The sequence below is a fragment of the Manis pentadactyla genome, chromosome 4, assembly GCF_030020395.1.
Source record: "Manis pentadactyla isolate mManPen7 chromosome 4, mManPen7.hap1, whole genome shotgun sequence".
In the NCBI taxonomy this organism is placed as follows: domain Eukaryota; kingdom Metazoa; phylum Chordata; class Mammalia; order Pholidota; family Manidae; genus Manis; species Manis pentadactyla.
The window spans coordinates 42,141,862-42,155,161 of NC_080022.1; the positions used below are offsets into that span (position 1 = coordinate 42,141,862).

Consider the following 13,300-nt stretch of genomic DNA (forward strand, 5'->3'; position numbering starts at 1 on the left):
GGAATTTACCCTAAGAATGCAGCAATCAAGTTTGAGAAAGACAGATGCACCCCTATGTTTATTGCAGCACTATTTACAATAGCCAAGAATTGGAAGCAACCTAAATGTCCATCGATAGATGAATGGATAAGAAGATGTGGTACATATACACAATGGAATACTACTCAGCCATAAGAAAAGGGCAAATCCAATCATTTGCAGCAACATGGATGGAGCTGGAGGGTATTATGCTCAGTGAAACAAGCCAAGCGGAGAAAGAGAAATACCAAATGATTTCACTTATCTGTGGAATATAAGAACAAAGGAAAAACTGAAGGAACAAAACAGCAGCAGAATCACAGAACTCAAGAATGGACTAACAGGTACCAAAGGGAAAGGGACTGGGGAGGATGGGTGGGTAGGGAGGGATAAGGGGGGGAGAAGTAGGGGGGTATTAAGATTAACATGCATGGGGGGGTAGGAGAAAAGGGAGGGCTATACAACACAGAGAAGGCAAGTAGTGATTCTACAACATTTTGCTATGCTGATGGACAGTGACTGTAAAGGGGTTTGTAGGGGAGACCTGGTATAGGGGAGAGCCTAGTAAACATAATATTCGTCATGTAAGTGTAGATTAGTGATACCAAAAACAAAGCAAAAAAAAAAAAAAGGGCAGTTCCTGTGTGGTGACCTCCAACGAGTTCTACACAATGGTATAAAGGGCATATAAAAGTGTAGGCAAAGGGTCTGTTTGTGTTTATACAGAGGATCAAAGCCTAATTGGGCTACCCCGAAAATGAACTAAGATACGATATGAAAAAGAACTTCCAACATCTGCACTCTCTGGAAGACTCATGCCAGAAGATGATCATCAAAAAACCCCAACAAAGATCCACGCACTGCTACAGCTGTAGATGCACTCATCCCACCAGTTCCTGGACTTGCCATGGGAATGAGGAAGGAGATATCTAAGCTGACCTGTGCATACAGTAAAACAACAAATTTGACTGGATCTATACTGTTGGAACTCAACCAAGAATTTGGAGAAGTGCAAATTGTAGCACTCCAAAGTCTTACAACTACAGACTATTTACTGTTAAAAGAACATATGGCATGTGAACAGTCCCCAGGAATGGGTTGTTTTAATTTGTCTGATTTCTCTCAGACTGTTCAAGTTCAGTTGGACAATATCCACCATATCATAGATAAGTTTTCACAAATGCCTAAGGTGCCTAACTGGTTTTCTTGGTTTCACTGGAGATGGCTGGTAATTACAGATATGCTTTGGTTATGTAACTATACTCCTATTATGTTAATGTGTGTGCGCAATTTAAGTAGTAGCTTAAAACCTATACATGCTGAAGTTACTCTACAAGAAGATATGTCAAAGAAATAATCAATCTTCCCATGTTTTCTTCCGCCTGCTACTTCTATAGCTTTTCTTCTTCCTTCCTAATTACAACCCTTAAATAGAATTCGTGCCTCATATCAAATTTACCGACTATCATAATTCTTCCAAGTGGTAAAGATACCTCAAGACAAATGCTGGGCATAGAAGCCACAGGGCATAAATATGCAAAGAATTAAAAAGCTAACCTTTTCAAACAATAAGGCTTCCCTCTCACTTACCAACTTCACATTTCCCTGTATGGCCCCGGAAGATGACTGGTTAGCCAGAGACGGGTAAGATTCCTCAAGGGAGGAACAACCTAAGACAGGCACAGTCGCAGGGGGGCCATCAGGTGAGAAATTGGGGATCAACAGAGGTGAGGCTTAGAACCTCACCCCCCCGTTCTGAGAGAAATCTTCTGCATACGTGGATGTTTTATTGCCCTCGTCTAGCTTGGATTAACACATAGTCTACAGGCACACACCTGATCATCTACATTTGCTCTCTTACAACACTAAACTATGTTTTCTACCTTTATCTTGTATCTACCTACCACTTCAGCATTTTATTAAAAATAATAATAATAAAGAGAGATATGTGGTATCCACATATAAATCAAGTATAAAAACCAAATGAGTATTCATATTTGAACTGACTGTTTATAGTTCATAATGCATGAGCAAAACCGAAAGTTTCTGTGATGACTGCCCTTGTACTGTTCACTATGTAACTTATTCATTATGTAAGAATTCGTTCTCCATGTAAGAACTTGTTTGTTATGCCTCAGAAGATTGGAGACTGATGAAAATTAGGCTTGGGGTGGATTAATGATTGTGCATTGAGCATTGACTCCCCTATACAGAATTTTATTGTTGTTAACAACCATTTGATCAATAAATATGAGAGATGCCCTCAAAAAAAAAAAAAAAAAAAAGGACAGACTTCCAATGGTAAAATAAATAAGTAACCGGGATGTAATGTATAGCCTAAGGAATATAGTCAATATATTGTAACAGCTTGGTAGGGTGATAGCTGGAACCTAGAATTATGTATATAAATGTTTTACCACTGTGTTGTACACAGTGTACTTGAAACTAATGTAATGTAATACTGTGCATCAACTACCCTTCAATAAAAAATAATTATTAAAAAAAAAAAAAAAAGATCCCCAAATTTAAAGCCTAACAATAATTAGACTAAAACAACAGAGAATGATCCTGGCCTTGAAAGGCCTAATTAATTCATGCTAATTTTTAAATATCCCATAATAAACAATGTTATTTAAAAATACATCAATCAACATAGATTCAGTAACTTAACATTTTCTGCTAGGAAAGGATATTTAAAGTTTTAATTTCTCTTCCAGTATTTGTTTAAAGAGGGAAGATGCTGCTAAAACAATACAGCATTCATTAAAACTTTTTAAAACTTAACTAAGGCCATCTGACACCCACTATCATATGGCTTGCTATTTTGTGATTTTCTTCATTGCCATGACTATCAAAGTTCATGTGAAATCAGAATGTGACTTTCTAATCAATTCTGATGCTTCTCTCCTACTTCAAAATAACCGTCTTTCTAAGAAATTAGAACCAGATCCTAATTATAACTTGCAAATCCACTGTGCCAAGAATGAGGAGAAACGGATGATTAAGAACTCCTTTGTACCTGTTTTTACACAGTATAAATTGGCTACAAAAAGTGAACCTATGAGTCACCAAATCTGAGTGAATATGAGTATAATCTGTTCCTTTTTATGTACATTCTTGTGCTTAAATGCAAAAAACTGACTTTACAGAGAAGAGGAAGAATTTTCTTGGGTTTTCTCTCAATCAAAATTCACAAAGTTGACCAAAGTATACACATACATAAATCAAACTTCATTGTCAGGCAGAAGGGAGAATAGTCTGAAAAGAAGAAACATGTGTTTGTATCTAAGAGAACAAGAGTTCATGGATGGCTACAAGAATATTATAATCACCTATAATACTCTAAGACTGTGAAATATAAAAAATGTTATAAAAGATATTCAGTAGCTCTGCTCATCTAATATTCTTTTGTAAGTCTATATTCTCCCATAATAAATTTTCAAGAGATTCATTGCTTTATTATAGAATTAATGGAAGAAGAAAACTCAGGACATCCATGATGGAAAAATCCATCATGATGTTATAAACTGAGCAAGATCTATCGTGTTCAGTTTTCACAAAAAACTCCTTTACAGTTTTCTTATATACCTACCTCTTGTAGAACTGGGATAACAGGTGGTTTTCTCTGCTGCAGAAAGTACAGCACCATAAGGATATAAGCATATGAAGACAAACTTCCCCTGGAAGCATCTCCAATGTCACATCGCTAAAGAAACAACATAATTGAAAACAAACTTCAGAATCTTATTCCATGCAGAAGTACTGACTACTTTCAGACATCATTTTTTAAAATCCATTAAACTGGCACACAACAAACTATAATACAGGGTATAGGTAAACAGGCACTCTTATATATTACAGATGACAGCATAAATTAGCATAAAATCCATGAAACAATTTGACAATGTCAAAATTACAAAAGCACGTTTCTTTTAACCTAGCAATTCTAAGAATTTATCCTGCAAATATACCAAAAAATACGTGAAATGACTGAATTAAGTTTTTTTTTTACTGCAGCACTGTTTTAATAGAAAAAAGTCATAAACAATTTAAGGCTCACTGATACAGCACAAGTTTAAAAACTTGATGACTAGCCACACAACAGAATAGTACATAGCCATTGAAAAGAACAAGGAAGCTCTTAGATACTAATAGGAAATAATTTCCAGTATCTATTGCCAACACTCCATGGGGGTATGGAACCACCATGCTGGGAGTTATTTCATGAGGTGCATCTAGAAAAGTACTGTATCCAATATGGAGCTAGATGCCTTTCTTTTCTAAGATGAACTCCATCCACAAAGACATGGAAAGGAGTATCTGAACAAATACATCTCTCTCCATGTTGGAAGTGTGGCCTTTATGAAATGAAAATGTGACTGAGTGAATCCCCTACTAAAACCCTTCCACTAACACATTCACAAAATGAACTATTCACTGTACTGAGCAGCTACAACATAAAGCAGGCATACATTGAACTAGGGATGCAGAGGTCTCCACCTCATGGAGTTTACACACTTAGCAAAAAAACAAGAGAACAGAATTCAGTATTGTAAGTTTATAATAGGCAGACCTAACATTTTATTGGTATTGTTTATTTTCTTGGCCAGAAAAATTTATCATTACACCCGAATACCAGATTTCCTAACCCAGAGATTCTTAACTAGGATGGTATGCAACTCCCATATCTGAGGCTAGAAATCATTACTGCATTGAGAAATATTATTACTGAGAAATTGACTAGTATTGCACATGGAAAACACAAGAGAAAAACTAAGAATCACCCTACTCTAATAGGTATAAATTTAAACCATTTGATACTGAATGTTTATTTTTAAAAGTTCAGGTAAACAAAACTGAGAAAATGTTTTTCACAAGTCTGACATCAGTATGTTTCACTTTAACTATCATTAGTTATTGTAACAAAGCACACCATTAACTTTTTCATACATACCTTGGCAAACACTTTCATAGTATATCCCAAGTATTGCACTCTGGGATCAATAGCTGCATAAGTAGCTAGCATTCTTGTGTTATGTTGAGCCTGAAAAATAATTACATACTTGAAAGCATTTAAAATGTATTAAAATTGAACTTACAAATCAGATAAAAAAATATAATACACTTCAAATAGTATATGAATGTAAAACTTAAAATACTTGTGAGTCAAACAAAAACTAATTTTCAATCTGAAGGAAATATCAAGATGATTGATAAAATGTTTTTGACTTATTTTGCTCACATTTGAAAGTTTTGAACATGAATACATAGTAAGTGCTCTATAAACTTTTTAAATAACAAGTATAAACATACCTGTGTCTATACAGAAAGAGAAACTTACCAATGTGTTATATAAACTGATATCACCTTCTAAACCACTTCGTCTGTGTTCAAATTTTACAATAGGCACTTTGGCAGTAGTTATAGGCAAAATGTTTCTTAAACCTGATTTAAGAAAAAATTCACTAGGTTAAGTAATTTTCATAAAGCTGAAATGTATTTTCTTTTGTTTTAAAGCTGTAATTTAAAATTCATACCTGGATGTCTCTTAAGAATTTTCGCCAAATTTTCTATTATTTCTTTACAATTTAATTTCTAAAAGAGAAAAACAAAAGAAATAAATAATAAATTAAAGTTAGCTCAACTTGGTCTTGGCCAAATTCTACTTTAAGCATTTAATACTAGCAATTAAAATCTCCAGTCGTAAGCTCTATATAACCTTGCTACTCATATGTGGTCTGTTAACCTGCAGCATCAGCACCATCTGAAAATTAAACAAAAATGCAGAATCTCAGGCCCCACCCCAAGTCTACTGAAATCGTACTCTGCATTAACAAGATCCCCAGGTAATTCACATCCACATTAAAGTCTGAGAAGCACAAAGACAGGAAATTAATGTTTTTAATATGTGAATAAACAACTAGAGATGGGTTTGGTGAAGACAAAACAGTATATTGATTAAGAACATAGGCTCTGAATTTAAACAAACCGGGATTCAAATCTTCAACTAAGTACTGACTAGCTGTGTGACTTTGACCAGATCTTTAACCCCTCTGAGCCTCACACTGCTGTTCTATAATATAATTAAGATAATCATAAACCCCTACTCTGTATACAGAGTAGCTGGAAAGATTACATAACATATGTATGTAAAGCATCCAGCAGCATGCTTAGCACAAAATAAGCACTTTAAGTCTGTGAGCTATTATTATGTAGATCAGGAAAAGAAAAAATAACCTTTTTATTACCAGCACTTACTTCCTTCAAGGAAATTCTTACCTCAGCAAATTTAAACATCCTGGTTTTTTAAAAACCAGAGACAGCAGAGTTGATACGGTAACAATAACCATAATATGAGGAACAGGGAAGATAATGGCATTATAAATTAACGGATTAAATTGAAGGGTATATACATCATTGCCCACACTTACTACCAAAATCACTAATGCACATCCCAAACATGCTCTTTTTAGCTACAAAAGAGCAGTAGCCATTTTAACTTAACCTGGGGGTTTCAAAAGAATCTTTAGATACTAACTGACATATAATAAAGAGAGAATTTCTCTTTATTATGAAAGGATACAGTGTATGCTAAATCGTAAGTTTCAATTATGGCTCATCTGGAAGAAAATAATTTATGTCTTTTTTTTGTTTCAACTTCCCAGTGTGAATAACATAGATTAAATATAATATACACACCCTTGATGATCAGAAGCCTACTTAATAAATTTTACATAGAAGATATCTAAAACTCTAACCTCCTCCCTAGGTAAAAATCACTTCCTATTCCCTCCACTGTTGCTCTTCAAAATGGAAAGGAGCAGCCTATTCCAAGTAGAGGACTAAATAGAAGTTAGTTAAGGAGAAGATATTTATAACTTTTCAGCTTCTTTATAGAACAGGATGTTAATTAATACCAGAATTAAGGATTTCTCAAGGCCAGAAATAAGGATCTACCAAGCATCACTTCCATCTTTAATTCGGTTCCAAAATTTTAAAAACACCTTTTGATGAAACTATTTCAGAAACACACAGGTATATTACACTGCTGAATCCTTTTCATGATACAACAGAGGTTATGCTGACACCACTACAGATGCCAGAAGCTTGGCCTCACCCCAATCTTGCAAGCAGTCCCTGATTTTGAAATGTAATTATCAACAGCTATGCTGGTAAAGGAATGAGCAACCACAGGTATCCCCCCCTTTCTAGTTGCTGCTAGGAAGGCCTGAGACATTTCTCCTTGTCCAATCAGTCCCTTTCTTTACTGGAACTTGGACAATCTCATCCCACTGCTGAGGACTGTGCACAAAGAAGGAAAGTCTAAGTACCCACTCTCACTGCTGAGACTGCTCTGGGGGAAGGTCTGCTCCTGACATTTCATGGCAGAACTCAGAAAGTTTTCAATTTCACAAAGTAGTGGTTAGGTTCTACAGTACTATTAGTACTATATTTCAGCTACATTATGGATTAAATAAATTATAGGGAAGCAATGAGAAAGAGCATGAACTCTGGAGTCAGACAGACCTGGGTACGAATCCCGGCTCCAACATTTACTAGCTGTGTGAACTTGGGCAAGTCAGTTTATCTCTCAAAGCCTCAGCTTCCTCATCTGTAAAATGGGGGAAATTATCTACCTCAAAAGTGGTTTTAAGAGTGAAAATGAGATAATGTATGTAATAGTGAAATCTGGGGACTCAATAAGTGTTAGTTCTCCTCCCCACCCAAAATGAGTTTCTAAAAGTTATCCTAGAACATGTCATTTATAACATTGCTAATATAGAAAAAAGTGTGTTCTGAGTATCCAAATATTACAATTAACTGGCACAACACAACGCATTTATAAATGAGATGTCCACTTTTACTTTCCACCTTTAGTGTTACAAAGACATCGCCTAAAAGAAGAGCTATGAAAGAAAGAGTGAGATCAATGCTACCAAACTGAATCATCAGCTTCTCCTTGGTTCTAATGAAAAAAAAAAAAAAAAATCCAACTCTATGGTATAAACTTTTTCCAAAAATTCATTAGAGCACTGTAACTCTCAGTGACATAGTTTTTCCATTAAAAGCTACTGAAACAGTAAACTTATTTAATATTTGAATGTCTTCTAAAATGATAATGTTAATACTTTTACATTTCAAACACTGCTAATAGATTTATACAAAGAGTGACACCATATATTTTTATCAACACTATATACAAAATTAAAAATAGATTCATCATTGAAAGAAATAAACTTCCACATCCCTTTCCAAATATAACTCTTACCTCGGCATTTTCATGGCCTTCCAGGGTCATACAAATATCCAGATCACTATCACGAAATCCAAATCCATTCTTAGAAGAGCCAAATAAGCACAATCTTGCCTTTTCTAAGCACAGTAAAACAAAAGTCAAAAGCTTTATAATTAGCAGGAAAGAAGAGTCTTCTATTATCTCCTAATGAACTAACATAAGATGATCCTGTCTACTTCTACAGCTTAAATTACCTATCATTGGCAAATACACTGAGAAATTTTAAAACACTCATCTAAAGCCCAGATCTTTGGTCCAAGTTCCCATACTCATGTATCTAACTGCTTTTTCCATTTTCCCACAGACATCATAAATTCATCAAGTAAAAACTAAACCATCAACTTCATCTGAAATCTATTATTCCTATACTCAGCAAATAGTATTATCATCCACCCATTTGCCCAAATCAGAAATATATGTAGGTTCTTATCTCAAGAATAACTTCCACATCCAAAGTCACCAACTTAACCTTCTCATAAATAATTCATCAACTTTTATTAATTCTCAACATCACTACCAATAGCTAAGATGAGTATTTAGAGATTTACTTTTTGGAATAAACTAGTTTTTTTTCAAGGCACAATTCAAGTAGTGTTGCAGATAGCACATAGAAATAATTCTCCTACAGAGTGAGTGATTAATTCTCTTGATATAAATTATCATTCTTAAAGCCATTCAATGACAGGTGCCACTTCAGACAAGCTGTGGCTAATAGGATTGGCTTTTCTCCCTTTTAATTCTAATAGACTACATATTTAGATAACAAATTCTGTATTTTCAAAACTTAATCTCCCAATTCACTTCTAATATCCCACATGAAATTTCAATGACAACTGAAAGACATAAAAGATGCCATGTTCATCAGCAAATAAAGTGTGCTCAAACTTAATACAATAAGGACTTAGATTTGTCAGTATTTTATACAACATCAAATAAAAAAATGGAAGACTTTAACGTGTAACAGATTGTTTTCTAAAAGTACAAAACTCATTTACATTACAAATCCACTCTTTACCCTTTTCTAAAACATTTGACTCTTGATTCTTCACCCCCATGCCTAAATCCTGTTCCTTCTGCTATTTTTTGCCATCTCAGTTCAATATTAGCACCACCCAACTATTGAGGTACAAACCTCAAAACCATCCTTGACTCCTTTCTCTTTCTCACATCTAACACTGGCTCTACATTCAAAACATATCCATCCTTGACTCCTTTCTCTTTCTCACATCTAACACTGGCTCTACATTCAAAACATATCCATCCTTGACTCCTTTCTATTTCTCACATCTAACACTGGCTCTACATTCAAAACATATCCTAAATATGGCCACTTCTCATCTACTCTTCCAAATCACCATTACAAAATCATCTGAACTTATGCAACATCCTCCTAAATGTTCTGCTTGCTTCCATTCTTATGAAAATATATTCTATTCTTTCAGATCTCGTCACTTAAATATCAAAACCCTCCAGAAGCTTCTCATTAGTCACTCAAAATAAAATTCAAAATCGTTCTAGTAACATCCATAAGACCCTAATAATCTAATCTCTAGACTACCTCTCTGACCTTATCTTTTTATTAGTCTACCTCACACACTCCACTCGAGCCACACTGACTTCCTGGCTAGCCTTCAAACATGTCAAATATAATCTAATCTTGAGGTATTTGTGCTTGCTACTCTTCTCTCTAGAATGTTCTCTCCTTGGATATTCATCTAACTTGCTCCTTCATATTATTCATGGCTCTGTTCAAATGTCACCTTATCAGACTACAGTAATATTCCATAACTATCCTATTAACTCTTGCACTTTAACAGCATTAATTATTTCCTGATAGTACATTATATTCTTATTTGTTAGTTAACTATGTGTCTCCCCTTTAATATAAGCTTCATGGAAACAGGTTTCACCTCTTTATTAGCATGGAATCCCCAGCACCTAGATTATTACCTAATAAACACTTTTAAAATAAGTGAATGAAACCCAAACTAGGTGACTATAACAAAAGCAATCAATTTTTAATATATGACATACCATCATATTCTTTTTGAATAAACTTTTCCAAGCCAATTAAAATTTGCTCCCTGTTGTGTTGTTCAGAGAATGGTGGTGATAATTCATCTAAGTTGAAAAAAGAAAAAGGAAAAAGAAAAGTAAGGAAAATGGAATCTGAAAATGTCTTCAATTTCTTACCCTAAAAACTTAAAATTTCCTCCTCATTTTTTATTTCTCTAACTCTAACACCATAAATATTACTGAGGAAGGAAGGGGCAGAGCGACTGCAAAAAACTAATCTTTGTAGATCTGTGTACATTTCACATGATTATTTTCCCTATGAAATACCTACAAAATATATTTACACCTCTCAAATTATTTAATATTCTTTTCTTTAGACATTCTACTCTCTCCCTATAGTTACACTATAGTTATATTATAGCTATACACATATTGTTATGCTAGGCACCTGACCCAATCACATCTAACAGTTCCCTCAAATTATCAAGATTTTTATCTTCCTTGTAAGCTGCTCTGCCCAATAACATTCTTTCAATGACCAATTCTTAACTGAATTTCCTTAGTTTTCCAAACCTCTTGCTGGTTTAGTTTATACTGTCCTTTCAGTTTTCTAATTATTTCATTTATACACATCTTATTTTTCCAAATAAGACCACACATTACTTAATCTTACTGAAAATCTCCATCAGAGCTCTTGGGTGACCAGGTATACTGTCAATGAGCAGTAATATTTTGAAAGGAATCTTTCTTTTCTGAGCAGTAGGTCTCTAAGAGTGGGCTTACAATACTCAGTAAACCATGTTGTAAACAGATGTGCTGTCATCCAGGCTTTGTTGTTCCATTTATAGAGCACAGGTAGAGTAGATTTAGCATAATTCTGAAAGGACCTAGGATTTTTGGAATGGTAAATAAATGAGCACTGGCTTCAATTTCAAGTCACCAGCTTTATTAGCCCCTAACAAGAAAGTGAGCCTTGTCCTTTGAAGCTTTGCATCCAAGCATTGACTTCTCTCTCTAGCTGTGAAAATCCTATATGGCATCTTCTTCCAATACAAGGCTATTTCATCTATACTGAAACTCTGTTGATTAGTGTAGCTACCTTCATTAATTATCTTAGATCTTCTGGATAACTTGTTGCAGCTTCTACATCAAAACTTGCTGCTTCACCTTGAACTTTGATGTTTCTTTCCTTAAATCTCATAAACCAACCTACTAGCTGCAAACTTTTCTGTAGCTTTCTCACCTCTCTCAGCCTTCATAGAATTAAAGAGAGTTAGGGCCTTGCTCTGGATTAGACTGGCTTAAGGGAATGATGTGGCTGGTTTGATCTTCTACCCATAACTTTCTCCTATTGGCAATAAGGTTATTTTACCTTGTTACCATTCATGTGTTCATTCATTCGTTCATTCGTTCGTTTGTCTAATCGTTCGTTGTTCATTCGTTCATTCGTTCGTTCGTTCGTTCATTCATTCATTCATTCATTCATGTATGTCTTTAAATTTCCCTCATGAATTTTTCCCTTGCATTTACAACTTGGCTAACTGTTGGGTAAAAGAGGTCAAGCTTTCAGCCTATCTCAGCTTTCAACATGCCTTCCTCACTAAACTTAATCATGTCTAGCTTTTGATTTAAAGTGAGAAACGTTCAACTCTTCCTTTCACTTGAATACTTATAGGCCATTGTAGGGTTATTAATTGGCTTAATTTCAGTATTTTTGTGTCTCAGGGAATAGGGAGCCCTGAAAAGAGGGTGAGAGACAGGGGACCAGCCCATTGGTGGAGGAGTCAGCACACATTTATTCAGTTTGCCATCTTAAATGGGCATGCTTTGTGGAGCCCCAAAACAATTACAATAGTAACATCAAAGATCACTGATCACAGAATAAATATAACAATGAAAAGTCTGAAATACTGCCAAAAATTACCAAAATAAAACTCAGAGACATTCCAAATGCTGTTAGAAAATGGCACTGACAGACTTGCTTGACACAGGGTTGCTACAAACCAATTTGTAAAAAATGCAGTATCTGTGAAGGGCAATAAAGCAAAGCACAACACAACAAAGTATCCCTGTATTATTAATATATAAAACAATTTACATCAAGAAGAGGGAGAAAAGATGCTAACCTAAGTAATTTTGAAAATGAGCGGTGTCTCATAAAACTAAGGGCAAAAGGAACTGCACAGAAGTACTGTACTCTAATTGATAAAATTGTTTCCCATAGGGATACAGGATAACACTTCTGATAATGCTATACATGTGTACTTAGATGGAACAATTAAATAAATGGGTAGCAGAAAGCAGAAGTCATCAGATTTCTCACTGAAATGGGAAATTTATAGATAAGTAGGAAGAAGAGGCTTAAATGTGGTAATGTATTATAGTTGAAGATAACAGTACAAAGTTATGTTTAGCTTAATACAGACAAGATGATCACATATAGAAATATAGATGTGTATGTGTAGTTATATATATATATATATACACATGCATGTATATTACATACATATATATGCATGTAATATATATAACTACACATACACACACACACACACACACACACAATGTATGTTAGTATACACACACAAATTTTCTTCCTCAGAGAGGGCCTAGAATCAACAACACCCAGTATCAATAAGCACCCAAGCATCCAGGTCTTGGTTTCTATTCTCCAATAAAAAGGACCAAGGCTTTTAGAGAAATGTCTATTTTAAGGCTGGGCAGGAAAAATACATGATGAGACTGAAGCATCTTGTAGTACCATAAAGCAAGTGAGTGCTTAAAAAAAAAATGAACAAACAAAAACCCCCTCACACTGATGGGAGTACATCAAAGGGGCAAAGGAACAAAGTTAAAGAGATCCCAATAGCCAAATAAGGAAAAATTTGAGCAATAAAGTATTATTAGATTATAACCCAAAGTATAAAGTATCCCTGAGTCCACACCAAGATAAATGACTGAGTATGTAAA

The 13,300-nt window shown here is 34.7% G+C and overlaps 1 protein-coding gene across 11 annotated transcripts in view; it reads right to left on the reverse strand.

Moving 5' to 3' along the window:
- The window catches only part of TUT4 (terminal uridylyl transferase 4), a 162,557-nt gene that overhangs the window by 33,094 nt on the left and 116,163 nt on the right, over window positions 1-13,300 (reverse strand). For all 11 annotated transcript variants that reach the window (XR_008997007.1, XM_036893252.2, XM_036893244.2 and 8 more), the window contains 6 exons: window positions 10,349-10,435; window positions 8,288-8,391; window positions 5,556-5,613; window positions 5,360-5,463; window positions 4,973-5,062; window positions 3,611-3,724 (listed from right to left, as the gene is read on the reverse strand). Coding sequence is in view for 10 of the 11 variants with exons in the window: in XM_036893252.2 (XP_036749147.1) it covers window positions 3,611-3,724; window positions 4,973-5,062; window positions 5,360-5,463; window positions 5,556-5,613; window positions 8,288-8,391; window positions 10,349-10,435 (557 nt within the window). In the remaining variant the exon portion in view is untranslated. The remainder of the gene's footprint in view (window positions 1-3,610; window positions 3,725-4,972; window positions 5,063-5,359; window positions 5,464-5,555; window positions 5,614-8,287; window positions 8,392-10,348; window positions 10,436-13,300) is intronic.